The 27259-nt window shown below is 57.8% G+C and overlaps 3 protein-coding genes across 8 annotated transcripts in view; all 3 read left to right on the forward strand.

Moving 5' to 3' along the window:
• The window catches only part of SORBS3 (sorbin and SH3 domain containing 3), a 29029-nt gene extending 19033 nt beyond the window's left edge, over positions 1-9996 (forward strand). For all 4 annotated transcript variants that reach the window (XM_032332137.1, XM_032332138.1, XM_032332139.1 and 1 more), the window contains 11 exons: positions 308-394; positions 985-1031; positions 1438-1577; positions 1790-1842; positions 1969-2015; positions 2211-2325; positions 3727-3852; positions 5026-5334; positions 5977-6080; positions 6622-6728; positions 9162-9996. In XM_032332137.1, the coding sequence (XP_032188028.1) occupies positions 308-394; positions 985-1031; positions 1438-1577; positions 1790-1842; positions 1969-2015; positions 2211-2325; positions 3727-3852; positions 5026-5334; positions 5977-6080; positions 6622-6728; positions 9162-9223 (1197 nt within the window). In that variant the 3' untranslated portion in view covers positions 9224-9996. The remainder of the gene's footprint in view (positions 1-307; positions 395-984; positions 1032-1437; positions 1578-1789; positions 1843-1968; positions 2016-2210; positions 2326-3726; positions 3853-5025; positions 5335-5976; positions 6081-6621; positions 6729-9161) is intronic.
• Positions 9997-13257: 3261 nt separating this feature from the next.
• Positions 13258-14002, forward strand: LOC116584108 (the record flags this gene model as incomplete). The annotated part of the gene is made up of 2 exons (XM_032332058.1): positions 13258-13564; positions 13707-14002. Coding segments are annotated over 2 exons (603 nt in total), but the record flags the coding sequence as incomplete, so codon positions are not given.
• LOC116584170 (PDZ and LIM domain protein 2-like) lies at positions 13457-26710 on the forward strand. 3 transcript variants are annotated; one of them, XM_032332144.1, is made up of 10 exons: positions 13457-13549; positions 14985-15102; positions 15780-15931; positions 18585-18654; positions 18766-18917; positions 19073-19151; positions 22965-23047; positions 23292-23437; positions 24957-25074; positions 26131-26710. In XM_032332144.1, the coding sequence occupies exons 2-10, from the start codon at positions 15010-15012 to the stop codon at positions 26300-26302; spliced, it is 1065 nt and encodes a 354-aa protein (XP_032188035.1). In that variant the 5' UTR covers positions 13457-13549; positions 14985-15009; the 3' UTR covers positions 26303-26710. The 3 variants fall into 3 exon arrangements, with proteins under 3 accessions (XP_032188035.1, XP_032188034.1, XP_032188036.1); XM_032332143.1 differs by lacking the exon at positions 13457-13549 and adding an exon at positions 13783-13892; XM_032332145.1 differs by lacking the exon at positions 13457-13549 and adding an exon at positions 13899-14820.
• The last annotated feature ends 549 nt before the right edge of the window (positions 26711-27259 follow it).

Below are 27259 nucleotides of genomic sequence, written 5' to 3' on the forward strand. Positions count from 1 at the left end.
ACTGACATTATCGGACACAGAGACGGGAGAGACTGGTCCGATGAGAGGGACAGTGAGAAGCTGTGGAAGGGCCATCCTGACACCTTGAGACACAGCTCTGGGCAGGCCCACAGGCAGGGAGCCTGTCCTGGCCCTGGGCCCTGAGCCTGCCCTTTACCCAAGCACAGTGTGCTTTGCTTTGTCCTGCTGCCCACTAAGTTTCTCACATCTGACCTTCGGTCAGTGCTCCCCCACTGTGCCCTCCAGCCAGCCCCCTCCACCCCCACCGCCCTGACTGCCCAAGTCTCTGCGCATAATCCGCCCCCAGGTCTTGCTGGAGAGAGAACTGGCCAAGCTGAGCGCGGAGCTGGACAAGGACCTGCGGGCAATTGAGACCCGGCAACCGTCCCCCAAGGTACGGGCCTCCCAGTCCCCTCCTGGGTGACCCTGGGACCCGGAGACCCCGGAGCAGCGGGGGAGCGTGGGTGGGAGGGGCAGGCAGAGCCGAGGTATCGTTCCAGCCTCACTCGGCGCGACCTTGAACAGACTTCATCCCTGACTGCTGTCTCCTTTATAAAATGCAGGGCGTTGACTTTTCCAAGTGACCCCTAAGAACCCTTCCAGGCCCATTCCACGTCAGCCTGACGTCCGGGTGCCGGGGGCTCCCCGCCCCCGCCCCTCCCCCCCATCCCGCCCCTCCCCCCCAATCCCGGACCTCAGTCCGCAGGGACCCCAACCCCTATCCGGCCCCGTTTCCTGGGCCGGCCTCCCCTCTTCCGCCACGCCAGGATTCTTTCCCTACCCCCCCACCCCCGCAAGTTCCTCGGCTCCTCCCGGGTTCCCGGCCCGCCCGCCTGCGCGGACGACTCTAGGACCCCGCGTCCCTCCCGCCCCTCCCCACCCCTCCCGCCCTTCCGAGCCGCAAACTTTTCCGGAGGCGGCGGCCTCGGCTGCCGCGGGGACCCGGCGTCCCCGGCCCTGACCGCGCCCTGTCTCCCCGCACAGAGCTCCCAAGTGCCCCGACGGTCCCGGGAGCCGCGGCCCTCCGCGCGGTGAGTGGCCAGGCCGGCCGAGGGGGACGTGGCGCGGGGCGGCGGCGGCCGCGCGAGGAGGGGGCGAGCCCCGCGAAGGGCGCGGGAGGAGGGACCTGGAGGCCGGCGAGCGGCCGCGGAGGGAAACTGTCCCCGTCCGAGGAGTAGGTGGCCGCGGCGGCCGGCGGAACAAGGCCGGGGGAGCCTCGCGCTTCCCACGCGCCCTCCCGCCGCGCGCGGCCCCGGGCCGCACCCTTTCCCGGCCGGGACTGCTGGGGAAGTAGGACATCCTGTTGAGAGCCCGGGACGCGGGAGACGCCTTGGGAGGAGGCGGCGGGACCCAAGAGGAGATATTCGGGATGCAGGGGTGAGTGGCGAAGGGTGTGAGGCCCCAGACAGGTGGCTCACGCACCGTGTCCCCGCGCAGCCCGGCCCCCGCCTGGAGCTCCAGTTCCCCGAATGCACTTTACCTGGGTTCCTCTCGGCCCCTGAGCCCCCACAGGATGGCGGATGGAGCAAGCCCCTTCCTAGGTCGTAGGGACTTTGTCTACCCTTCCTCCGCCCGAGGTAAGGACCAGAACCTGCTCTTTTTCTCATCCAGAGGCCCGCCACCCATCGTACAACATACGCTGGTGCCCCGTGGGGGTGGGGTGGGGGACGACAGTCCCAGAGCTCCCTACTAACACTGGCCCTGTCCTGGGGTAGGGGGAGCAGAACCCCATCCCAACACCACTCCCCCAGACATGGCCTTCCCAAGCTGAGGTAGTGCTTTTTCACAGACCCTAGTGCCTCTGAAAGAGGGGGCAGCCCAGCCAGGAAGGAAGAGAAGAAGGTAAGGAGGGGTGGGAGCACTACGGTCAGGGTGCATGGTGGACCTGGGGTGGTTCTCGTGATGGCTGTTCTAGACCTGCCACCTCCTTGACTAAGGTGACTTCCCCTGTCCTCTCCCCCTGCCCAGAGGAAGGCTGCCAGACTCAAGTTTGACTTCCAGGCACAATCCCCTAAGTAAGTGCCCTTCTCTCCAACTCGCTCCCCCAAACCTCTGTGTACCCTATGGGAGGAGTGGGAGGATAGGGCTGTGGTGCACCCCCCCCCAGGGTGTGTGTGTGTGAAGGAGACTCTGGGTGCACTAGATAGGGTCTGAAGGGGAGGAGGACTGGGAGGATCTCACCTTGTGGATGTCCTTGCTCTGGCCTGCAGGGAGCTGACCCTGAAGAAGGGTGATATTGTCTACATCCACAAGGAGGTGGACAAGAACTGGCTGGAGGGGGAGCACCATGGCCGGCTGGGCATCTTCCCTGCTAATTACGTGGAGGTAAGCAGAGGAACAAATGGGAGCCCAGCTGGGAGGGTGCCTGGGTTTGCAGAGACTTAGCATGCATACCCTGCACAGCCCCTCTGTGGAGCTGATTGCTCCCCTACATCTTACCGACTTCGTAATAGGTAAAACTGTGAACTCCAGGGGGCAGGTGCCAAGTCGGCCTCATTCATGCCCTTGGCCCCGGCACCGCTGGGGCCCAGTGCTTTGTCTGCCCTCAGGACATGTTTCTTAAATGAGCACCAAAGGTAGAGCCCAGCCCATGGAGAACCACATGAGCCCGCTCCTGCCCTAGAGGCCACCAGCCCAGACTTTCAACATCAGCATCCATCTCTCTCACGCTGTCTTTGGGAAGGATCCTGAGGGCAAGTGGCAAGAGCAGGAAGTGTGTGACAGCTTACCAATCCACGGAGACATTCATCACTTCCTTCGTGTGCATTGCCTCCCTTGTTCCTAACCTGAGAAGTGATTGGTCATCCCCATGTTGCAGATGTGCTTGCTAGGTTCAGAGATAAGTGGTTAAGTACAAGATCCAGAAGTGTATGCTGGCTCAGTTGGTAGAACATGCAACTCTTGATCTTGGGGTTGTGAGTTCAAGCCTTGCATTAGGGGTAGAGTTTACTTAAAAATATATCAGCATTTAATGATATAAGTTTTCTTCTAAGCACTGCTTTACCTACACCCACAGATTTTGATACATATATTTTTTTTCATTCCACCCAAACTCTTTTCTTATTTCCTTTGTAACTTCCTCTTTGACCCATGGATTGAGTTGTTGTTTAATTCAGGCTCTCTATTTGATAACCATCAGTAGGCCTCCGCTACCTTCAGAACAGTCTCTCTGATTCTGAAATTCCACAAAGTAGAGAATAGCATTCCATGGTATTAGTAATTTACATCTTAGTATGAAATAGTTTACTAGCTTCTTGATTTTTTTTATGAGTAGGGTGAAGCAAAGAGAACATGGGAATTCTGGGTACTGGGTGGGGTAGAATGGGGAGGGGAAGGAGGGACAGTTGGTTCTCAGCAGTGGTAAAATGTTAGATCCCTACTTTCAGATTAGGTTACCAGGTGTGCGCTGCTTTTTGGAACTCCTCATTTACTTCTGGGTTCCAGTTTAAGCTCTTAGCTTAAGCTTCCATCTTTGCTCTGACATGGCCTACTCCACACCTCTGGGGAAATTCCTCCTCCAGTAGCCTTCTGAGACTCACCACCCCTGGCTGGTCTCACCCCAACCACCCTCAAACTTATGTCTGGTGTCCGTGTCCTTGCTGGCCTTGGGGAGAGACAGACTGCGCCCATCCATCTTCTGTTTGTTATCTTACCCTCCCAGGAGCCCCAGGTCTGTGCCCGGTTGATACTCAGGCTGAGTCTTCCTCGTGACCTTTCTTTCTGTAGGTGCTACCTGCAGATGAGATCCCAAAGCCCATCAAGCCCCCAAGCTACCAGGTGCTGGAGTATGGAGAAGCTGTGGCCCAGTACAATTTCAAGGGGGATCTGGAGGTGGAGCTGTCCTTCCGCAAGGTGCGGCCCCGCAGGAAGTGGGGGTTGGGGGGCCGGTGAAGGCATAGGTAAATATGTGGAGAGTCAAGCGTACCCATCTTTGCCCAGTGTTTAAAATTTTTCCTCATCTCTTTGGGTAGGTTTTCCTTCCTTTAGCCCATTTTTTTAAAAAAAAAGTTGGAAACTTATAGAGTAGTTGTGTGTGTGTTTTTGTTTGTTTGTTTTCTTTGTTTTCCTGGTTACAGGTTTATAGGCTGTGAGGATCACAGTCAGCATTTTTAGAAGAACAGAATGGAAATGTTAGAATGTCTTGTGTGTAAAAAGGGTAGTTGATCAAACTTTTAAGCAGTTATGTATATACCCTTGCACGTGTGTGTGTCTGTATACGAAGTTGTTATTCAGACATATTTTTTACTATAGATTGTAGTCAAGGTAAATTTGAGACATGTTGTCCTAGAAAAAAGGGTACTGGTCTCCCTTTGGTTGACTTTTGGGGCAGAGGCCATGCACGCCCCTTGTGAATGTCCTCCGGAAGAGCTGGCCCCACGGGGAGAGGGGGAAGGAGGTGGCTGGGTGGAGAGAGGCGGGAGGGCAGGAGAGGGCTGCCTCATCCTGTGTCAGTGAGCATGCGGGCTGGAGGGTGGCCAGGCCTCCCTCCAGGAGCTCGTGTTTTGATGCCCTGCGAGGAGGCAGGGACAGGACCCTGTCATGGCAGTGGTGGCTCACGCCTGTCCGGTGCTTCTTACGAGTCTGCCACGGATCTCCTTTGCTCTTCACGGCAACAGATTGTTACCCCCACTAAACATGTGAGGAAACTAGGCTCAGAGAGGCAAAGTAACTGGTCCAAGGCTGCACAGCTTGGAACTGGCCAAGCCCGTTTTGTTAAATAGCCACCAGAACACTGGGGAGAGGATGCTGTGAAGTACCAGGGGTAGGTGTCAGGCAGGCCCGATCCGCACCCAGTGCAGCATGTTGTGGGAAGAGCCCAGACCTCTGGGCTCCGGCGGACAGCCTGGGCTTGGCTCCTGACTCCACCACTGCCTCAGTCCTGCTCACCTGCTCCGAGCAGGCTCACCCCATGCAAGGCGCTAGCTAGATCTACAGGAGACGCGCTGCGCCCCCTCCCCCCGGGTTTCCTGGGGGACCTGGCCCCAGGAGGGCCGTGCAGATGCTCATGCCCTCCTACACCCCCAGGGGGAACGCATCGGCCTGATCCGCAAGGTGAATGAGAACTGGTACGAGGGCCGCATCGCTGGCACCGGGCGCCAGGGCATCTTCCCCGCCAGCTACGTGCAGGTGCACCGCGAGCCCCGGCTCCGCATCTGTGACGACGGCCCCCAGCTCCCTGCCTCTCCCCGCCTGACGGCTGCTCGTCTGGCTCGTCACTCCGGCTCCCCCGTAACGCCGCACAGCCCTGTGGATCCCACCGACTGGGGGAGCCGGACTTCCCCTCGCCGCACCGGCTTCTCCTTCCCCAGCCAGGAGCCCAGAGCCCAGAACCAGGTAGGGTGACCTGCCTCGTACTGGAGAGCTGACCCCCGCCACCCACGCTATATTCTCTTTTCCTTTGGTGGGTTTGTACTTTGGAATCCCTCCTGGTCTGCCCTGGGACAGAGCAGTGGGAGAGCTGGGCAGAGCTGGGACGTGGTCATGTGGGAGTCAGAAGTCTGCCATTCGCCTGCTGTGTGACCTTGGACACATGACTTACCCTCTCTGGATTGGGTTTTCTCAGCTGTGGAATGGGGTAGTAGTTCCTTCTGGAGAGGGTACTTGGGCAGGCTTAACCTAAAAGTTTGCAGTAGCCGAGGGCTGAAAGACTGCATTGGTGTCCACACTGAGGGAGCCCGTAAACACGTGCCTTTGCTTCTGCATCATCCGTCCACGCAGCAAACCGCTGTCAGTGGGCACAGCCAGTGCATGGACACCTCCCATCCCCTCCCTGTGTTGGCCTTTAGAATCAGCCCCCTACCCTCCCTGGGCCTCCGCTTCCAAGAGCCTGTGAGGTGAAATGATCGAACAGAGGCTCTGTGACTTGGGGGTTGGGAGGATAAGATGGGGCCGGATGAGAAGTGCTGCTGCAGGGAAGGTGGGTGGGCCCGTGGCACTCTCCTCCCTCATGCTCCATTTTCTCCTGTGGACCCCCAGGGTCTCAGCACCCCCGGGTCAGCTCTGTCTCATCCTGGAGGCTCCAGCCATCCCCTGGACGTGGGGGGGATGCCCCCCAACAGCACTCAGATACACTGGACCCCGTGAGTACCATCTGGGGATGCTTGGTCAGGGGTGGAGTGTTGCTTGGCAGGCGGTACTGAGTACAATGACCCTTCCTGCCCCTTCTCTACCCCCAAAGATGGAGTTGGTAAACTCTTCCCTCTGGTACTTATGGGTGATTTGCTGGGGGGCCCCTTGTCTGTGATGGTCCTGACCTGTCCCTGCCAGCCCTAGAGCTTAAAGCAGGCCTCCCCCTCTCTGCACCCAACCTCAGTCTCCTCACTGGGTTTCCAGCCCCAAGGTCAGCGCATTTATGTGTGAAGTGTGGGAACTAGTAGAACAGACCTGGAGGTTGGGGTGGGGAGTTCCGAGGAGGAGGGGTAGAGGTAGGTAGGGCTCGGAGCACAGGGAGCGGGCCCAGAGAAGAATGCACTGAAGCCAGACAGAGAGACCATTCTAGGAGCTGGGCCAGTGGCTGATGGGATGAATTAATGGGATGTAGCAAGACTTGGGTTAGACTCTCTGGACCTGTTCCGAGGAGGGGCCAGGCCCCCGTGGTTGCCATGATGCTGTCTCCCACAGGTACCGGGCGGTGTACCAGTACAGGCCCCAGAATGAGGACGAGCTGGAGCTGCGGGAGGGCGACCGGGTGGATGTCATGCAGCAGTGTGACGACGGCTGGTTTGTGGGTATGTGGGCCTGGTTGGTGGGCTGCGAGGCAGACTAGAAGGGCGTATGTGTGAGTCCCTGGGCAGAATAGCCGGGGACAGACCAGAGTGGGTAAGTGGGTTTCCCGGGCAGGATAGCTGGGGGCAGAGTGGAAGGGGGCATGTTTGAGTCCCTGGGTGGGATAGCTGGGGGACAGACCAGAGGGGGTATCTGGGGCGGATATCCTGGGGGAGATGACCTGGGGGACAAGTCAGAAGGGAGCATCTTGGGAGTTGCTGGGGAGATTTGGGTGGGCTACCACTGCCTGCCAGTGCTGGTTCAGCAAAGATTTGTGGTCTGACAGATGAGGCCAAGGTACCTGAGGGAGTCATTGCAGACTCGGGGCAGCAAGGTTCTGACCCTCACAGCCCTGCTCCTTCCAGCCACACATCTGTCTTTGGAGCAGTTTTAGGAGGAGGTGCCTGTCTCCTGAGACACTGTGTTCCTGATGAAAAGGATCAAGTCTCACACCCATGTGTCACCCACCCCTGCTCTCACTTAGCAGCTGGCTCCCGAGTCCTTAAGGGCTGGCCCTAGGGCAGCTCAGGCAAAGGACTAAAGCAGGAAGCCTCAAATTGGCCTTGGCCTGGTTCAAGGTAACCAACCCAGCAGGCTTCACATGGCCTTTTTCCTCAGAGCTGACAGGGCAGTATAGGCCTCGGCTTCAGAGGAAGGGGCTGTCCTCAAAGAGTAGTGAGCAGCCAGAAGCCCCCTCCCACAGCAGAATGCAGAGCTTAAAGGGTGGCAAGGCTGCTTGGGCAGAGGTGACCCCAACGGCCGTCTCTTGACCTAGCAACCCATCCTTTCTCATCTGAATCCTAACACCTCATTGCTGACCAAGTTTCAGACACAGCAGTGATTCTGGAGTACTAACTTGTTAATGGTTCTGGGAGGGGAGGCTGGGGAACACATTCTCGTTTTACTCTGTACACCTTTGCCTTTGAAATTTTTTTTTTTTTTTTTACCACTCATAAAGTTTTGCAAATATAGACAAGAAGTAAAAGCACTTGGGGCTCCTGGGTGGCTCAGTCTTTAAGCCTCTGCCTTCGGCTCAGGTAATGATCCCAGGGTCCTAGGATCCAGCCCTGCATTGAGCTCCCTGCTCAGTGGGAAGCCTGATTCTCCCTTTCCCACTCCCCCTGCTTGTGTTCCCTCTCTCACTGTCTCTTTCTCTCTATCAAATAAATAAATAAATAAATAAATAAATCTTTAAAAAAGAAAGAAGAAAAAGCACCACTTTTGTGGTATTAAAGCCACAAGTGCTTCTAGAGGAAAGGCTTAGAAAGTTTAATGTCTTAGTCACACAAGTGCATTTCTTTCTTTCTCTCTTTTTTTTTTTTTTTTAAGATTTTATCATTTGACAGCACAAGCAAGGGGAGCGGCAGGCAGAGGGAGAAGGAGAAGCAGACTTTGCAAGGAGCAGGGAGCCTGAGGCAGATGCTTAACCAGCAGAGCCACCCAGGCACCCCACACTAGCACATTTCAAGTGCTCAGTAGCTGCATGTGGCTAGTGGTTACCATTTCAGACAGTGTAGGTCAGGGAAGGCTTCCTGGAGGAAGTGGGGGAGCTAGGTCTTGAAGGACAGGTGAGGCATCCCAGGCAGTGGAACAGTATGAGAAGGCCTGGGGGCCAGGTGAGCATGGGCTGCTTGTCAGGAAGTCAGGATGCCAGCCTGCCAGGAAGGAAAGGTTTAGGACTTTAATTTGATTTTACATTCCTCTATCTTCTAGCACTCTCCTTCTCCACCCCAGAACACGGGTTTCTTTGGGGTTGTAGCAGACCAGAGGCCTAGTTTTTTTTTTTTTTTTTAAGATTTTATTTGACACAGAGAGATCACAAGTAGAGAGAGAGAGGAAGGAACAGCTCCCCGCCTAGCAGAGAGCCCGATGCAGGACTCGATCCCAGGACCCCGAAATCATGACCTGAGCTGAAGGCAGAGGCTTAACCCACTGAGCCACCCAGGCAGCCCCAGAGGCCTAGATTTTAATCCCACCTCTATCCCTAAGCAACAGAGTGCATTTGGGGATTTCATTTGGCTCTCTCTTTAGACCTTGCCTGCCTGTCCCATCTCTAAATTGAAGGTGAGATCAGTGAGTTTCCTCCACATTTAAGTTCTGGATTCAGCCTCCTGCTTCTTTGCTTTCCTGAGGAAGGTGGGATAATTCAGTGGTGTGTGCCCAGTTATAGAGGACTCAAATTCCTAGTCCTTCAATTTAGAAAGTGTAGCTTTGCCCGTCTGCCCACTAGGGGGCACAAATGAGTAAAACGAAGCCTCCCTCCCGGGCAGGGACTGCACCTGCAGTTCTGGGCACTGCCAGTAGGGTAAGGTTTCCACGCCCTCCCCACCCCCAAACATTCTTACTAAAGAAGTCTGGGGAATGCCTTTTACACCTTTTCTCTTTTTCTCTTTCAGGTGTCTCCCGACGGACCCAGAAATTTGGGACATTCCCAGGAAATTATGTAGCTCCAGTGTGAGTGGTCTCCATGGCAACTCAGAGCTCAGCCAGAATGGGGTGGGGAACAGTAGCACTTATTGGAGGGAGAGAGGATCCCCCCTCCATCCTCCTTCCCCAAGACCTGAGCTGCTGGCATCTGCAGACAACCCCAGCAGCCATTCTTCAGAGCCCCCCTCAAAGCCCCCTGGACTGCATCCTACCCCCAGCTCACAAACATTCCTCCAGCAGCCTTTTTATTTCCTCCCCTACCCCACTTCCCAAATATAGAGGTCTGCTTTGAAGTGGAGACTATTTCCAGGCCTTATTGAGACCAGACCCTGGACCCCCTCCCCCTTCCCCGCCCCGCTATGGCGTTTCCTCTAACAGGGACTGGCTCCCAACTTCACCCCCATGGGGTTCCTCTACCAAGAACCAGCTTCCTAACCTAACAGAGACCAAAGGCCACCTCTGCCTGGAGGGGATTCGCCCCCTTACACTCCAGCTTTCCCGCTGCCCCCTTTGCCTTCCTGCTTCCAGCTGGGTTTGGGAGTGAGGTGGGAGAGGAACACAGCCCCTCCTCAGTGCCCGAAGCCTGGCAGGAGGTCTTGCTCAAAGGCCCCCTCTTCCCCAAGGCTTCCTGGGCTGTGTGTGTCATTGCGCTGCTGTAATACCCAGAAGGACTGGGCCTCCCAGGACTGGCCTGCTCCAGGTGTTCTCCCGGGAGACTGAGGCGCACTGCCCTCCTGCCCCCCCAGCTCCTCCAACCCCCATGTCCCCTCTGGAAGAGAATGTAAAATAAATCTGGATACCAGGAACCTTGCCCATCCGTTTCCTTCCGGCCAGGAGAAGGCTCCTCCTGCCTAGGACTGGGGAATTCTTTCTGCAGTTGGCTGTGCTGGGAACCAGGTGGGACGTGAGGCTGTGTGTGAAAGGGGAGGGTGGAAAAGCACCCTCATTGTCTGAAGATCACAGCCCTCAGGTCTCGGGCAGAATGGGGCAGCCTCCAGGATCAGGCAGCTGTCTGACAAGCAGCTCCAAGAAAGCCGACGTCACAGGGCCTGGGGCGAGCCCGACCGTGGGGAGAAACCAGAGATGGGAGCTGAATGCGGCCTTGTGTACAGCCTGTTTTGATTCCGGAGCCGTCATGGGGTTGCTGGGCGAGATGACATTTCTAGCTGTTCTGCTCCTAATGTTTTCCTTCTGTGCGCTCCATTTCTACACCAAAGCTCTCGTGTGTTTGTTTACTTTCTTCGGGTTTTTGAGCCATCGATTGCGGGAAGCTGGGAGTGGTGGGGCACAGCTTAGCCAAAGCAACTCTTCTCGCCAGAGGTTTCTCAGTCCTGTGGCTTGGTGGTCCCTGCACAGCGACGGCAGTGCCACAGCCTGGGCCTGGCTGCTCTGCCAAGAAAGAAAACTGTTCCTTGGCAGCTGCTGGCAGTTGAACAGGGCAAAAGGTGCTGCACGTGTGCTATCTGACGGAAGCTTCCCTATGATGGGTAGGATTCCATTTTACGTAACAAGAGACTGAAGCTGAGAAACTAAGTTGTCTGGGTTGCATCATTCTAAAATGTGAAGTCAAGTCCAATGACTCTTGCCACCTCTCTGCACAAAGTGGACCAAGCACCCAGGCAGTCCTTGTCCTGGACAAAGAAGGTCATGCGTGAAGCCAAGGGCTGCTCTGGGTTCGTCTCCTTTTATGTTCTTCCTGGCAGTCCTGTCTGCTAGGCCTGTCACTTAAGGCACCCCCACCCCAGGTGGGTGGGAAGAGGTGATGATGCCTAGTTCTGCCTGTGAATGACAGGGCCACAGCCTGGCCCCGGCAATTTCCTTGAGCCTGGGTGTGGCCTGGGCCCCAGTGGGGGTTAAACAGCGGCTGGAAGAACAGGACTTATGTACGTTCCGTCTGCTCCGTCCACCCAGGCCTCACCACCATCTGCTTCTAAGTTGTCTGGTCTGGCCCATCATGTGGAGATGACCATTCTTCAGGAACCCACTAGCCTATTCGAGATCCCCTGTCCCAGCTTCTTTGCATTCCCCAATGCCCTTAGAAAAGATACCAGGGTTGACTGAGACTTCCTTTCCCTGGGACAGAAACTGAATCCACACCCTCTTTGATGGGGCACTGAAACCTCTGCAGCAAACCAACCCAACGCCCTTGGGCTGCTGCCCTGCCAGCCCCGCCTGCAGTGTGACCTGGACCGCTTCTGTGCCTTGACCTGGCCAGGAGGGAGGAGGGGAGGGGAGGGTCACAGGCCTGAGGGGCAAGGGGGACCTGCAGGGTCAGGGTCAGAAAGTGCGGTAGGCCACTGGGGATGCTGCTCCCGCTAGAGAGGGGAGCTGAGGGACTTGCCCAGGGCTGCAGAGTTGCTTAGAGCAAGACAGTCCTCCCTTCTGGTCCACAGGGTCTTGCCCTTGGATGAGTCAATTTTGTCTTGATCATGAGTTTTGTGAATGCACAACCCATGGAATATAAATCCTGCAGGTTAACCCGTACATACTAAGGACTAGGGAAGAGTCAGGACACAGAGATGTAAACCAGAGGCCCTGCCTCAAATCAGGGGTGAAGGAAGAGAAATTAATCCCTTCAATCATTCAAACAATATTCATTCGACATTTATTGAATGCCTACTGTGTGCCAGGCACTGTGCTAGGCTCTGGGAATGGAGCAGTGAACTGATCCCCCACCACCACCACCACGCACCCCCACCACCACCCTAACAGGAATCTGCGTTATCCAGGAGGACGGTTTTCACAAAGGAGGCTAAGGTAGGCACTATACTCATTTTACCCATGGGGAAAGTGAGGAAATGACCCAAGGTCACACGGTAAGAGGCAGATCTGGCATGTGAGGCTAGATCTGTGGGACTCCAGGGCTGTGCTTGCTGGTCCTGCAGTTTCCTCCTCCCTCAAGGGCTTCTGGTCTAGTTGGGGGTCTAGTTGGGGCGGTAGAGCACTTGCGTCACACAAAGGGGCCACTCCAGGAGGCCCAGAGCTGGTTGGTGGAGAGTGGCTTACCTGCACTGAGGACAGAGGCCACAGGAAGGCTAGAACAAGGGAGGTCGGTGGCAGTCCACCTGTCAGTCCGTGTGGGGAGGAGGAGACTCAGGACACAGGTAGGAGAGAAGAGTGGCGAGGGCACTCCTTGCAGAGGGAACTTGGAGGGAATGACTCACACCTGAGGCAGGCAAGTTACAGCTGTGCCCACAGGTGTGCTTCCCTGAAAACACACCAGCCTGACAGAGAGAATGCAAAGTGGAGACCAATCGGAGATGCCGGAGCCGGCTCTTGGTGCGCCCTGAGGTCTCCAGGTTGAGGGTTGCCAGGTACGGTTCCGGAGAACCATTTGCCAGATGGTTCTGAGCTGATGCCTGGGGTCTTCCTCGGCTACCTGCTCCCTAACCCCAGAGCCTGGGTTCCAGGTGGTTGGCAGAAGGCTGGCCACATGGACAGCGAGGGCCCATGGTGATTGTTGGGACTGGCCCACCCCAGGCAGGGCATCAGAGAGGGTGAGGAGAGGGAAGCCAGGAATCAGCCAGGAACATCAGCCCAGGAGAGCGCCCGATGACCGCCAGCCAGGATTCCCTCCAGCTCCTGGGCCTCGAAGGTCGCCCGGAGCCGAGCAGGCTTGTGGGGCATCTCTGTCCGGCAGGGCAGCCCTGAGCAGCCCTAGGAACCCAGCAGCCCTTAGCCACCGCTCGGGGAGCGCGCGCGCCGTTGGGGAACCGAGTTGAGGAGGGCGCGAGGGCCGCCCGGGCTTGGGATCTGTGGGTGTCGGGGCTCCATCCGCGCCAGCGTCGGAGTTCAAGCCGGGAGTGGGCGGAGGAGCCAGGCGGACCGCAGACAGACCCAGCCGGCCCACCCCCGCCCCGGCCCCGGCTGTGGTGAAGGCGGCGGGGGGGAGGTGCTCGAGGGCCCCTGCGAAGGCGGGTGGGCGCGGCCGGCCTGGGAGAGCTTCAGGGGCGCAGCCTCTGCTGTCCGCGCAGTGGGGCTCGCGACCCGTCACCGGAACGCCTCCCCGCCCTCTCTGAGCATTCGGGAGAAGGGCACCTCGGGGAGGACGGCCGCAGCCTCTAAGGGGCCCTAAAGAGAGACCCCCTCCCCCGCGAACCCCAGCAGGGCGCGGGCCAGGTGGCAGCTCTCGGGCTGGGCTGCGCGGAGGAGGCGGCCTCCCGGGCCAGGGGCGGCGGCAGGGGCGGCCCCGGGATCACATGGGCGGAGGCAGGTCTTGGAGCCCCGGGCGGGCTCTCCCCAGAGTCGGGCAGACAGCGGCGGTGGCGGCGGCGGCAGTGGCGGTGTCTCCTCACCCTCCCTCCTTCCCTTCCCTCCCGGCTCTGGCCGTCCAGCCCGACGGGTGAGCGGGAGCCAGGTGAGCGGGAGCTAGGTGAGCGCGCCCACCTGCGCACCGTCAGCACAGCCGGCGACCTTCCCGGCTCCGGAGACCTCGCAGCACTGCGAACCCGCGCCCTCTGCGCCGCTCTCCGAACCCCGGCCCTTTACTCCGCCCACGGCTCCTCTCCCTGTAGCTTCGCCTGGAGGCCGGTGCCCCCTGCGTGCTGGGCTTTCCCGATCCCGGGCGCTCCTCCTCCAGCACCCGGCCCGCGGGTACCTTGGCCTCGGAGTGCAGAAGGCGCCCGGACTGGGAGAGCTGGGCCAACGGGCTGGGCACATCCCCGAGGCCCGGGGCGCGGAGTTCATCAGCCGGCTCAAAGGTCTGAGAATCCAAAGCCTCTGTGAACCGCGAGCGTCGGCCTGGGGACCTGGAGACCTGGGGCAGGGACAGGGGCTAGGCCTGGGCAAAAGGCGAAGCCAGGGACCGTAGAGGGGGCCGAGAGCCCTTCTTGCTTGCTTGGCTGCCGTCTCCTCAGGCTCTTAAACACGGGAAGTGGCCCTAGTGTCCTTGATGGATTCTGACAGCACTTGCAGCCTCTGGACCTCCCCAGGGGCAGCCCCAGGGAGGGTGCTGGGCAGGGTGGTGGCCCAGGGCTGGCATTACAGCTTCCTGCCTGGGTTGGCTCCTGGCTCCATAACTAGAGGCTCAGGAAATCCTACCAGGGCTGGGTCTGTAAGGACACTCCCTTGCCCAGCGGAGGGGGCCGTGGATGGGACGCCTGTGGCCCCAGCTAGCAGGCAGCATCAGTCAGCTTGCCCTGCTACAGCCATTGCCAGGGGGTGGGTGTGCCCAGCTTGGCAGGTGAGCCCGTCCTTCTGGCTGGGGCTGTTCAGAAGGCAGCAGGCCCCTGGAGGAGGTGGGAAGCCTCGTCTTGCCTACCTGGACCACATTGCCAGGGGCCAGGCCGGTCGCCAGGAGGCCCCTCTGAAGACCCAGGGCCAGTCCCCACCCAGCCAACTACTTGAACAGTCTATGGTGGCCTCACCCCCTTGTTTGCTGTCACTCCTGTTCCCAGAGTGCTGCCCTCCCCCAGAGTGGGGAGGAAGTACCTTGTGCAGTCAGTTTTGGGGACAGGAAGCAAGCACTGATGGGACTTAGCCTTGCTGGTGGAGGAGGGGGAGAGACAGGAAACGGTGACATCGCCTACCACCTGCCAGCCCCTGCCTGCCTGGTCTCCATCCAGCAAGGGCCTGTGAGGCACCTGAACGGCCTGCCTTCTGGGAGCTGCGCTGCTGAAGACTGTGGCGGTGAAGGGGGAACTCAGAGTCATGGCTTCCCAGGGTGGGGGGAAGTGAAACCAGGGGGTTGAAGGAGGGAGTTAGTCACTTCCTCTACACTCCCCCCGCACCCCTCCCCAGTCCCTAACTGGCTTCTCTCTGGACCTGTCATCCCCTCTCTTTTGCTTCTACAGGGTCTCCAGCCCTCCTTCCTGTGATATGGCCCTGACTGTGGATGTGGCAGGGCCCGGGCCCTGGGGCTTCCGGATCACTGGGGGCAGGGATTTCCACACACCCATCATGGTGACCAAGGTAAGGGCTAGTTCCAGGAGCTAGGATCTACCCTGTCTACCGGCTCTCCACAGCCACCTTTTTTTTTTTTTTTTCATTCTGGAGTCAGAAGGCCTGCTTCTGAGAGTGTTAGCCTGGGGAAGACTGGGGCCCCATTGCCGTGGGGCTGTGGTGACCACTTCGGGAACAGACTTCTGGGGATTGACAGGGAGCTGGGCCAAGTAGAGGTCTGCTCTTTTCTCCTTGGTTACCCACCCTGCACCTGCTGGCAGCCACCTGGGGAAGTTACTAGAACAGGAGCCCCAAGTCCTTGGCAGTGTCCTGACCCAGGCCCAGGCCAGGGAGCATTCACGGGGCAACTACCTATGTGGTGTGTTTGCATGGGCAGGGCTCTCTATCCAGAAGTATTTCCAAGCACAGCCCCTCAAATTCTGTCATTTCTTTGGGAGGCTCTGTGAGAATGCCAGGGATGGGGTGAGGGGGTGGTTCCCCTCCAGCTTTGGGAGGGGATTAGCTGAATAACTGGGCAGACACTGCGGGGCAGGGAGAAAAAGGGGGACACCGGCCAGCCTGGTTCAAACCTGCTTCTGTATTTCTTGGGCAGGACAGAGACACATGCCCTCTCCTCCATCCCTGCGGGAATGTCCTCGCTGTCTGAGCAGGGGTATCTCAGACCACTTGTCCCTCATCCTCTACAGGTAACTGAGAGGGGCAAAGCTGAGGCTGCTGACCTCCGGCCCGGTGACATTATCTTGGCCATCAACGGGGAGAGTGCTGAGGGTATGCTTCACGCAGAGGCGCAAAGCAAGATCCGCCAGAGCCCCTCACCCCTGCGGCTGCGGCTAGACCGGTAGGCCCTCCCCTCTGCTAGGCCGGCCAGCATATCTTCACCCCTCTGCTGGCCTGCTGCATGGTGGCTGCCCTCTCAGCCCCAGCCTGGTCTTCCTGGGATCTTTTGGCTCATCTTTGAGAAGGTCCAGGCTCTGGAGCTGCCTCAGGGTGGGCTGAGGGGTGTCCCCGAGCCCAGTTGGGCACGCAGCCATGGGCAGGGCCGGCTGGCATCAAGTACCTGGATGCCCGGGTTTGACTGGTTCCCAAGTGTGCAGGGTAGAGGGTGTGGGCATGAAGTGGGTTGAAGAGGGGAAACAGGAGCCTTAGGCTGGGTCTCCCAGGCCCCTGCCTCCAAGAGGGGGTGGCCTTTGTTCAGATCCTGGGCGGGGTGGTTTGAGGAGTTTGGGGCTCACTCCCCAAAGAACCCCCTCTGTCAGTCCCCATGGCTTCTCTGGGCTGTGCAGATGAAGGCAGATTCTCAGGCTTGGGTTTTCAGACACGAGGCCTGGGTTGGCGGGGTGGGGTGGGGTGGGGGAACAGGTGGCTCCCTGAGGTGGGGCATCAGAGTGAGTCATGGGACAGGAATGCTGGGAGATCCCCAGTCAGGAGAACCCTCTGGGCGGGCCTTTAACTTGAGTCAGTCACCCCGTGCTTCTCTGCCTTCCCCTCCCCTCCCAGGCTCTCTCTGGGCCCTGAGTCCACGCCCTGTCCTCACCCCCACTGTCCCACAGTGTCATAGACGCTGGCTCCCACGACGCTGTCATGACCCCGGCCCCTTCAGTGACTCCCTCATACCACTCAGGCTCGTGAGTGTTTGCAGGACCGCGGCCCAAGGAGGGGGGTGGAGAGTACCTCACGGCATCTGGGAAGGGAACCAAAGTCTACAAGGGACTGCAGAGTGGGGTGGCAGAGGGGCAGGGAGCTGCTGACACCATCACTTCCCATAGGTTCCTCTTGTACACAGTGCCATCAGCGAGGGGGGCCTGACCAAGTCCCTCCAGGCCTTCACCTCCATGATGGGCAGGTCAAGACTCCCAGCATCTTCTTTCTTTTGTCTGGTCCACTCCTAAACCCTCCCAGTCTCCTCCACAGGAGCACCCAGAAGCTCTGTGGCAGGAAGCAGTGCTCTGGACTGGAGCCAAAGCCCCAGCTACCTTCACTCTGGCCCCACGCCCCTGCCTGGGAAGGTCTAGGCTGGTGTGGTGTGTGGTGACTGCAGTTCTTGCAGACCTCTCTAGAAGTGGCCAGACATCCAGGAATGGTGTGGTGGGGTTGGGACATGGCAGGCTCTTTCTTCACCCTAGGCCAGTCCCAGCCCTCCAATGGCCTCCTGTTCAAGACTCCAGTGGGAAGGGCTTTGGAGGGGGGTTCCCAGGGAGCTGAGGTGGGGCACCTCTTTTTGCTGGCTGCCTTGGTGATTGGTAGGGAGCTGGGCCTGCTTGTTACCCTGGCTGTCTAGGCCCTGCAAGATGGCGGGGTCTGGGAGTTGGGGGGTTTGTGGGAGAGACAGACTCCACACTTTGTTTTATGGAGGAGAAGCCTTCAGAAGGGGCTAGGAATGACCCTCTCAAAGGTGTTCCAGCCTTTAGCAGCAAAGCTGGTGGGAGACAGGGGAGACCGCCTCTGGCTGGCAGGGGAGAGTGGGCAGCTAGCCTGGGTTTTAAGGAACTCACTTTCTCTCTCTGGGCTTCTGTGTCTCCATGGGTGAAAGATAAAGGATTATTTATATGAAATCAGCAATCTACCCCAGAATCGATCTACACACTGATGCTGACCAATGACAAAGTCTAGACGAAATGCTAAAAAAAGAAAAGAAAAAGAAAAAGGGGGGTGCCTGGCTGGCTCGGTTGGTGGGGCATAGAACTCTTCCTCTCTGGGTCTTGAGTTTGAGCCTGGTGCTAAGTGTAAAGACTACTTAAAAAAAAAGAGAGAGGGACGCCTGGGTGGCTCAGTTGGTTGGACGACTGCCTTCGGCTCAGGTCATGATCCTGGAGTCCTGGGATCGAGTCCCGCATCAGGCTCCCAGCTCCACGGGGAGTCTGCTTCTCTCTCTGACCTTCTCCTCGTTAATGCTCTCTCTCACTGTCTCTCTCTCAAGTAAATAAATAAAATCTTTAAAAAAAAAAAAAAAGAGAGAGAGAGAGAGAGACAGAGAGAGAGAGAGAGAGAGATATGCCTGGGTGGCTCAGTCAGTTAAGTGTCTGGCTTTGGCTCAGGTCATGATCTGGGGGTCCTGGGATCGAGCCCCGCGTGGAGTCCTGTGTCCGGGCTCCATGCTCATCAAGGAGTCTGCTTCTTCCTTTCCCTCTGTCCTTCTCCCTGCTCATGCTCTCTTTCCTTCTCTCAAGTAAATAAATGAAAAATCGTAAAAGAGAGAGACAGAAAGAGAAAGACAGGGAGTACTGTGAGGTTTTATTAAAACTGAATTGATGAAATTATGTCTATTTTTCATATTGATGCTAAACTGTCCATTCCTTTGAGACATGACAGTGGTTGTTAATAAGAGTCGTTTTGAACTTGGCAAAGTTGAAATTTGACAACCTGATGTCCACATGTTTTGAACATTTAGGAGTCTTGAGAATCTGTTGGGGGAACAGCTGCAATCTGCAGCCCAGTTAGGTGAGCGGGGCTCCTGGACTCCTGTGACCTGCTTCCCTCTGGCCTCTCCTCAGGTCGCGGGCTGCTTCCCCTGGGCAGACCAATGGGGATGGCTCTGTGGAAGTGCTGGCGACTCGCTTCCAGGTAGGAAGGTGCCTTCTGCTGGGAACTCCAGCACCCTGAGGTGAGGGGAACCCTGAGGGGCAGGGCCGGTTAGGGGATGGGTGTCTCCCTTCGCGGCCCTTCTCTCCACAGGGCTCCATGAGGACGCACACAGACAGCCAGTCCTCCCTGAGGTCTTCCTGCTCCAGCCCTGTGTCCTCCAGCCCCCAGCCAGGCAGCCCCTTCTCTACCCTGCCCCTCAGCAGCCCGCACGGCCTCCCTGGAGAGGTTATGGTGAGCCGCAGGTGAGCGCAGGGGTGGGCACGAAGGCCACAGGGTCGTGAACAGGCCTGTCAGTCTCAGCAGCTGGGTTTACGGGAGCCTGAGGGCACCCTCTGTATCCCTGAGGCAGACTGGGTGGGACGGGGGGCACACACACCATCCATTTCCCGCATTTCAGTTTCCAGAGCCTGGCACACTCCCCGGGACCCACCGCTGCTGACCGCTTCTCCTACGGAGGCCGCCCTGGAAACCGCCAGGTGAGGATGCCTGGGGGGTGGGGAGGAGAGAGCATCTCATCCCAGCTGATTGCCAGTGGCACCCTTGGGGCTGCAGATGGCGGGTCCCCCTTGGGCAGCCAGCGCCTCCATCGCCCAGCAACAAGCATGCCCCTCTCCTGAGCCGGGAGGAAACTGTGTCTGCTGGTGGGCTGCACTTGCTGGTTCCCAGCCCTGCCTGGCCGGTCCCAGGTGGCCTTCTACCTCCTGTCCTCCCACTCGCGGCCAACCCCCTCCTGCTAGCGTCCTCCCTTCCTGAGTGTTTCTCTTGGGCCAGGGCTGAAATAGTTTTGCTGCTGTTGTTGGGATGGTTCCCTTTGGCTCTGGCTGCATCTCTTGAACACATTCCTCCCCATTCCAAGCCCCATGCCCGCCCCCAACTCCCATCACCCCATCCCCCTTCCTCCTCCTCTGACTCAGCCCAGAGAACCACCAGTGGGATGTGGTTCTGCCTCAAGTTGCACTTGGCTTACTTTCTGTCTGCCCTCCTCCCTGCCCTTCTACTCTGGACACCCCCCCCCAACCCACGGCCGGGTCCTAACTGCGAACTAGTGACAGCCCCCCCAAACCCTGTCTTGGTGGTATTTCTCCTTTCTAAGGGCAAGGGTGAGGAAGTGAGGGAGCAAGGACGCCAACAGTCCTGGGCCACAGCTGTTGGGGGCAGAATTGGGTGGGGGGGCATATCTAGCCTTTGGGGTGAAGGAGATGAGACCCAGCTGCTGGAGTCCTCCCTCCCGGTGATTCCGCATTCCAGAAAGCAGAATCTTTGGAGATGGCCAGGGGAGGGCATTACAAACTGGGGGACTCTGGGGAAGGAAGGAGAGGGCTCCTGTGGGGGCTGCACGGGAGGGTCTCGCCAGTGACTCCTTGGGAGCCCACTCAGTGGACTGCCAGGCCAGGGGGGCACAGAGATGCCTTCGATAAGATTCCCGACTTTAAAGAATTTAAAGTGTAGTTGGGGAGATAAGACAAGCATGTAAAGCAGTTTGGGAACAATTAAGAACTAAACAGTGTGGTCTTAATTATAAAAGCGGGAGGCATTCTGGGAGGGAAGAGAGGAGTGTGGGCTGGGTGGCCTGAGAAGGCTTTGTCAGGAATTTTGCTGGACGTCAGAGGTAGGACTGGATAGGGTTTAGATTAGAGGATGATAAGCCGGGGGATGGCAAAGCAGTGTATAAGCAGGACCTGGCGTGTCTGGGCCTGGGTGGGAGTGGGGAGGGCCTTCTCTGGGAGATCTTGGGGCTGACACCAGCTGGGACTGCACTTGGCCCAGGGCATGGCTGGAAAGGGTCCATCCATCCTGGCCTTCTTCTTTGTGGTTCCCAAACTTGGGCAAAGGGGAGATGCTGGGCAGACGCTGGAGGTACAGGGAGTAGCTCCCAAGCCTGCAGCAGCACCTTGGAACCTGTTAGAAATCCACATTCTCAGGTCCCAGCCCGGACCTGCTGGGTTAGATGCAGGGGTGAAGGGGTGGAGCAGGGCGCCAATCTGTGTTTTAAGGAGTCCTCGGGGTCCTGATGCGAAGATCTGAGGACCACCCATGTAGTGTAACCAGGAGCCCTGGGCTGGGGGGGCAGGGAGACCTGAGGTAGTCCCATCTCTAACGTCTAACCTTGGATCAGCCCGTCTTTCTCTCTCTGGACCTGACATTCGGTTCCTGTGCTCTGAGTTCCCTCCTTTGGCCTGAGGACCATGGTCATTCCTTCAACAAACTTATTTGATTTTTGTTTTAAAGATTTTATTTATTTGTCAGAGAGAGAGAGAGGAGAGCCCAAGCAGGTAGAGCAGCAGGCAGAGGCAGAGGCAGAGGGAGAAGCTCAGCGGGGAGCCTGCTCAGCGGGGAGCCTGATGTGGGACTTGATCCCAGAACCCTGGGATCACAACCTGAGCTGAAGGCAGATGCTTAACCGTCTGAGCCACCCAGACGTCCCCCTTCAATAAGCTTTTGTTGAGCTGCTTTGTGTCAAGCGCCCTTCTAGGCTCTGGGGATGCCTTGGTGGACCAACAGAAATTCCTAACCCAATGAAGCTTGCATTCTGGTCTATAAATGAGGCTGTGATCAGATGGTGTGGGAATCACAGGGTCCCACACCTCCCTCTTGGGAGCCACTGTGTACTTTTAGCACCTTAAAGGCTCTGAGAAGTCCCATGAGAAATACATTTAATTTTAACAATTTCCTAAACTTAAATTTAACTACAGAATTTCTCTTGGCATCCCCTCTCCCCCCACATACCTGCCACTCACTTATTCACATCCCTGTGTTCAGCAGAACACAGTTTGAGAGGTGCTGGCTACAGATGAGCTCTTGGGGGTGGGGAGGTGAGCAGCTTCTCTGGACTTGGGGATCCAAGGTTCCTTCTGGGAAGGCAGGTGTCCCTAGCTGACTAGGAGGGAGGGAGGAGAAAGGCAGAGCTGCTCCTAATCAGGGAGCTGGGCTCCTCTCCACCAGGGGGTCGTGGTCCGGCAGGAGGAAAGGGGTTAGAGGTGAGGTTCCCCCACCCCAGTCTGCTGTGGCCGTGACCTTGCTGCTGGTTCCTGAGCTGGCTGGCTGGGGCTGCACTGAGCCCCAGGCTCAGGACCCCACCAGCCTTTATGGGGTCCTTCTGAAAACTGGAAGTTGCCACATCTGGGTAGGCACACGCCTTGGTGGGCAGATGTGAAGTAAAGACAGCACCCCTCCCTCTGGCTGGCACTTGGACTTGGCTTGCAAAGAGAGCCTGGGTGGGTTTTGGCTCGCCCTCCCAGCTAGCCGCTGCCCCCATGCGGGGCACAGGCTGGCCTCAGATGGCACAATGGGACGGTTCTTAAGTCGCTGGTGCTGAGGAAACCATCTTACCGCCTGTCAGTGGACCACAAGGCACCAAGAGCAAGAGGAATGTAGGCTGGCGGAAGCAGGTTGCAGGAGTGAGGGTCTAGGGCTGTCTTCTCAAAACCCTCAAGTTTCTGTTTTTAGCTGAAAAATTCATGCCATTTTATCATTGGACCCTGTACTTTGTCCCTGACTTTGAATCTTAAGACCGAGGGAATTTGGCCTTCCAGGGAACTGTGCCCTCAGCCCGGTGCACTGTGGCCTGTCTGGTGGTCTCTGAGGGGTCCCTTCTGTGGGGGGCCCCTTCCGTGGGGGCTGGCAATGGAGATGAGGCTGGGTAGAGGGAGTGGGTGCAGAGGTGCAGGCCAGAAAGTGGAGCACCAGTGAGGTTAAAGGTGGGATTTCCACATGGACAGCAAGCGTAAAGAGCCCAAGGTGGACAGTGCACGCCTGGAGAGGGGCGTGCTGCTGCTGGGGTGTGGGTCCAAAATGGGCCTGGCCCCCGCAGACTTTCTGGGGCAGAACCAGACCTCCAGGACAACCAGCAGACCTGGGCCCTCTCAGGAGAGGAAGCGTGTGCAGGAGAGGGGTCCCTCCTGCAACTCCAGCCCTGACTCTAAGAGGGGTCTTAGGCCCTTCGCTCCATCCCTGTGTTTCCTTCTCCTCACAGCAAAAGGATCTGCTTACTTCCTTTCTGCTGTTCTGCCCCGCGCCCAGTCTCCTTGCAGAACCATTTTACTTCCACAGTCAGGGGCTGACCACTCTCCCCTTCTGGGACTGAGCAGGAGGAGTCCCTAGTTCCCAGAGGGCAGGGTTGGGGCGATGGGCCCTTGTTGCCTTGTTGCCAGCCTGCTGGTCAGCGAGAGCTGGGAGCCCTCTGGTGTTGGGCCTGGGGAACAGCCAGACTTGGCTTGGCGGCCCAGACGGCTGTGTTGGCCAAAGGCTCCAGCCGCTAACTCCTCCCCTGGTGCCTCTCTGTCCCACAGGCCAGCCTCACCCGCGCTGGCGACTCAGCTGTGCTGGTGCTGCCGCCTTCCCCCGGTCCCCGTTCCTCCAGCCCCAGGCTCAGGTAGCAGCGGGCCCTGGAGGGTGGGGTGGAATCCTGGAGGGCCTGGGAAGCCAGGAGACAGAGAGGAGGGATGGGGGTGGTGGGGAGTGGTTGGGGGGGGTCCCGATGGTTTTAAGCCCAGTTGGCTGTCCTCTGAATACCCACCCCCAGAATCCTTTGCCCTAGGGCGCTCTTTCCCTGCCCCCATGCTGGTCCTCATACCCAGGAAGGGACCCTCACTCCTGGCTGCCTCCTGCCCCTGCAGTGTGGACTCAGAAGGGGGAAGCCGCCTTCTGGAAGAGGACTCAGAAGTCTATAAGATGCTGCAGGAGAATCGTGAGGCGCGGCTCGCCCCCCGTCAGTCCAGCTCCTTTAGGCTCTTGCAGGAAGCCCTGGAGGCTGAGGAGAGAGGTGAGCCCCTGGGGGGGTTACATGTTGGAAGTAGGTTCTGACAGAATGTCCCCGGACCCTAATTGGGCATGATATTGAATAGGTATGTCTTAAGTACTCAGCACAGGAGTAGGCACCAAGGGCAAGTCCCTGCACTAAAGGGGCTTTCAATCTGATAGGAGTTGCAGGGGTGCTCCCAGAGGTGCTGGCTGGGATCAGGAAAATGTCAAGGGAATGACAAAGGTGGAGAATAGGGCCCATGGGGACTGGGTCTTCAGGGAAGGCTTCATGGAAGAAAATAACGTTGACTTGACCCTTGAAGAAAGATTAAGACTTTAACAAAGGACCTTAAGATGGCGGCAGGGAGTTTGAGCCTCCAGAGAGGGCATGGGGTGGCGGGAGGAGGAGGGGCTGGTTGGTGGTGGTGGTGGCGGTGAGCGCGAGGCCTGTGGTGGCTGGCAGCCGGAGGGCTTTGGTGTGGGAGCGAGAGAGTAGCAGGGGCCTGGTCTTAGAGGTTGAGTCCTGGCTGGGGGGTCTCATGTGCCAGGTGGAGGAGTGCCCTAACCCAGGAGGGCTCATTAAATAATGCCAGGCAGATGCTGTAGTGAGAAAGAAGAGAGATATGGGCTCTCGCCAGCCATTCTGTTGTTCCTTCTACAGACATTTACTGTGCCTGTCTGATGGGCCTGTGGGGTGCCAAGTGTGGTGGCCAAGAGTGGCCAGGCACCTGTCTGCCCTTGAAGAACGGTTTATAGGGGTGAGGTGGTGGTCGGGGTACAGTGGTACTGTGTGTGTATGTGTTGGGGGGCACTGCCTAGTGCAGGGGAGAGACGAGGGGGCCTGGCCTGGCAGAGGCCGCAGGGAGGCAGACGATGGAACAGTCCAGAGGTCCGGATCAACAGCCTCACTGGTACAATATCTGGTGCCTGGTTTCAGCTCAGACAGTTAGCTCCTGGGGTGCTCACTGGGGTCAGGGGGCAGTAAGCAAAGCTTGTCTATCAGGACCCCAAGGCCTTGGTGGGCCCGTGGGCAGGGCCCGGAGAGAGCTGGTTGGGGTGGGGGTGGAGCGCAGATGGTCACTGCTGGAGCCTTGGAGTCCTTGGGCCAACGGGGACCATACCCGCCCCGAACCCCCGGTGCTTCACCTCAGTGTTGTTCCAAGGCTCACAGGCAGCCGGGCCCATAGAAGCCCTTTGAAAGCTGTATAAAGGTATTGTGGTGCTGCTATTATCTATCATTACCATCTTTTAATTAACAGCATCATGCCTGGATCACGCCTGCTTGGTGGGATGTGTAGACACAGCTCAGACATTCCTTGGGCTGCCTCAGCTTGGGCTAACTCCGCCCCAGCCAAGAAGCGGCCACCATCACTCCCTTCATCCATCACCTACCCGCCACACCCCCCCGGTGTTCCCTTAGCCTAAGCGCACCTTTTAGGAGCCTCCTCGGAGCTGTGCTGGAGGAGCGTGCATGGGTAAATAGAGCCTGGCTGCCGCCACGGGGAAGAAGAGCTCTAATGTGTCTGTCTGCCCACCCCCAGGTGGCACACCTGCCTTCCTGCCCAGTCAGCTGAGCCCCCAGTCCTCCCTGCCCACCTCCAGGGCGCTGGCCACCCCACCCAAGCTCCACACGTGCGAGAAGTGCAGCACCAGCATCGTGTGAGTACTGGGGTGGGGGTGGGGGGCAGGCACTCCCTGGCTGGGCGGTAGGGGGCGGAGCAGGGCAGGAAACGCCCTCGGGAGGGCTCTGCAGAGAACAACCAATCCGGGCCCGGCGGGGCTTTCCACCGGGCATCTGTGCGAGGGGGTAATGAGGCTTGTTCTCAGGCTTCTTACAAAGCCTTGCTGCCTTCTTCCTGCTGCCTTGCCTCCTTTCTGATTTCTTTCGCCCTCCCCAGAGGAGGAGGAAATGTTATTGCTTCTGATTTCTCTCCAGTAATCTAAAAGCCTCTGGAGATCTACCTCCAGATGGGGTGCCTCCTCCTGGAAAATGTTGCTCTCCCCCCCCCCACACTCCCCACCCCCACTTCCCCACCTACTTTGGAAAGGGATGGATTTTCCAGAGGCAGGTTTGTTTTTCTCAGTGGGTGGCATTGTAATGCAGCGGTGTTCTCTGGCAAATTGCTGAAACCCCACTCACCCTCCCCTCCGCCCCCGCCATAAATGTCTTGCACGCGGTGTTAACGGCCAGATGACTCAGTTTAGGCAAACCCCTTAGCCTCTGTGGGCTTCGCTGTTCCACCTGCGGAATGGGATATTACCCATGCCAATGTGTAGACGCAAGGAAAGGGGTTCTCAAAGAGCAGCTGCAAAGGGATTGTCAGAGGGTTCCGCGCCCCAGAGCTTCCACTTTTCCAGCTTGTTCGCAGGGAGTGCGATGCTGTGGGTCCTCATTCCTGGGACCACATTTTGAGAACCACTGCTCCATTATCAACCCAGAAAATTCAGGATGCAATTTATCTGTGTTTGTTTAAAGGGAGAGCACCCCTCTTTTTTTTAACTAGAGGTCTTGAGGGTGGGGGGTTGTAGGGATATTGACTCGAGAGTCCTAAAGGAAGGCTCGGGGAGTCAGCGTCTGAAATTTGGGGATCTTCCCGGAATCCTGTCTCGGAGCTAGGCTCCCTGCGAATGAGAAGGGCAGCGGTCCTGCCTGGGGTCCCACCTCCACCCAAGTCCCCAGGCTAATGGCTCTGCCCTCTCCATCGCCCCCTGCAGGAACCACGCTGTCCGCATCCAGGAGGGGCGCTACCGCCACCCCAGCTGTTACACCTGCGCAGACTGCGGGCTGAACCTGAAGATGCGCGGGCACTTCTGGGTGGGGGACGAGCTGTACTGTGAGAAGCACGCCCGCCAGCGCTACTCCTCACCCCCCACCCTCAGCTCCTAGACCTGAGCGCCTGGCTGTGCTCTCAGGCCGCCCTCAACTTTGTGGGCACCTCTGTGCCTGGGCCATACCAACAGCAGGTTGGCATGGAAGGGCGGTTGGTGGGTGGTGGGCGGGCCCCTTCCTCCATGCTAGGTGCGGCTAGGTCCTGGGGCCTATCCTGGGCTGTGCATGACAGCCTCACTGTCCCAGGCCTGTGCTAGAAACTCTTACTTCCCCCTGCAGGACAGGCTGTGCACCAACCGCTGAGGTGGGCACTGCACTGGATATCCTTGTGCAACAGGGGTTAAGCAGGTTGGGACACAGAGAGAAGTACGTAGAAAGAGATGGGTGGTCGGAGGCGAAAGGTATTCATTCTGTAAAGTTCTCAACATATGAACTCTATAAATATATATACATGGACAAAACAAAGTAGATCTCCCCTCTCCTTCCCTGCCCAGCCCCTGGGGATGAGCTTCTCTTGACCACTGGGTCGAAAGTCTTTATTTACATAATTTTTTTCCACTTTATCTGCCTCCCCCAAACCTACCGAAGAAGCTTCTTTCTTCCTTTCCTTCCTTCCCCCCTTTCTTTCTTTCAGATTTTATTTATTTATTTTAAAAGAGAGGGAAAGAACACAAGTCTGCAGAGTGGCAGGCAGATGAAGAGGGAGAAGCAGGCTTCTAGCTGAGCCAGGAGCCTGATTTGGGGGGGTGGTGCTTGATCCCAGGACCCTGGAATCATGCCCTGAGCCAAAGACCCACACTTAACCAACTGAGCCACTCAGGCGCCCTGAGGCCTATTTCTTTTAGTGGAAGTTTGTGCTCTTTCTAGATACCCTCCACTCTTTTTTTTTTTTTTTTTTTTAAAGATTTTATTTATTTATTTGACAGAAATCACAAGTAGGCCGAGAGGCAGGCAGAGAGAGAAAGCGGAGGAAGCAGGCTCACTGCCAAGCAGAGAGCCCAATGTGGGGCTTAA

Source organism: Mustela erminea, chromosome 2 (genome assembly GCF_009829155.1).
Source record: "Mustela erminea isolate mMusErm1 chromosome 2, mMusErm1.Pri, whole genome shotgun sequence".
Classification (NCBI taxonomy): domain Eukaryota; kingdom Metazoa; phylum Chordata; class Mammalia; order Carnivora; family Mustelidae; genus Mustela; species Mustela erminea.

Excerpts from the sequence above, each read along its gene's own strand:
- LOC116584170 (XM_032332144.1), top strand. The coding sequence starts at position 15,010 with ATGGCCCTGACTGTGGATGTGGCAGGGCCCGGGCCCTGGGGCTTCCGG. Across the intron at positions 15,103-15,779 it reads CACCCATCATGGTGACCAAG|GTAACTGAGAGGGGCAAAGC; the intron begins GTAAGGGCTAGT and ends CATCCTCTACAG. Across the intron at positions 23,438-24,956 it reads CCTGGAGGCTGAGGAGAGAG|GTGGCACACCTGCCTTCCTG; the intron begins GTGAGCCCCTGG and ends GCCCACCCCCAG.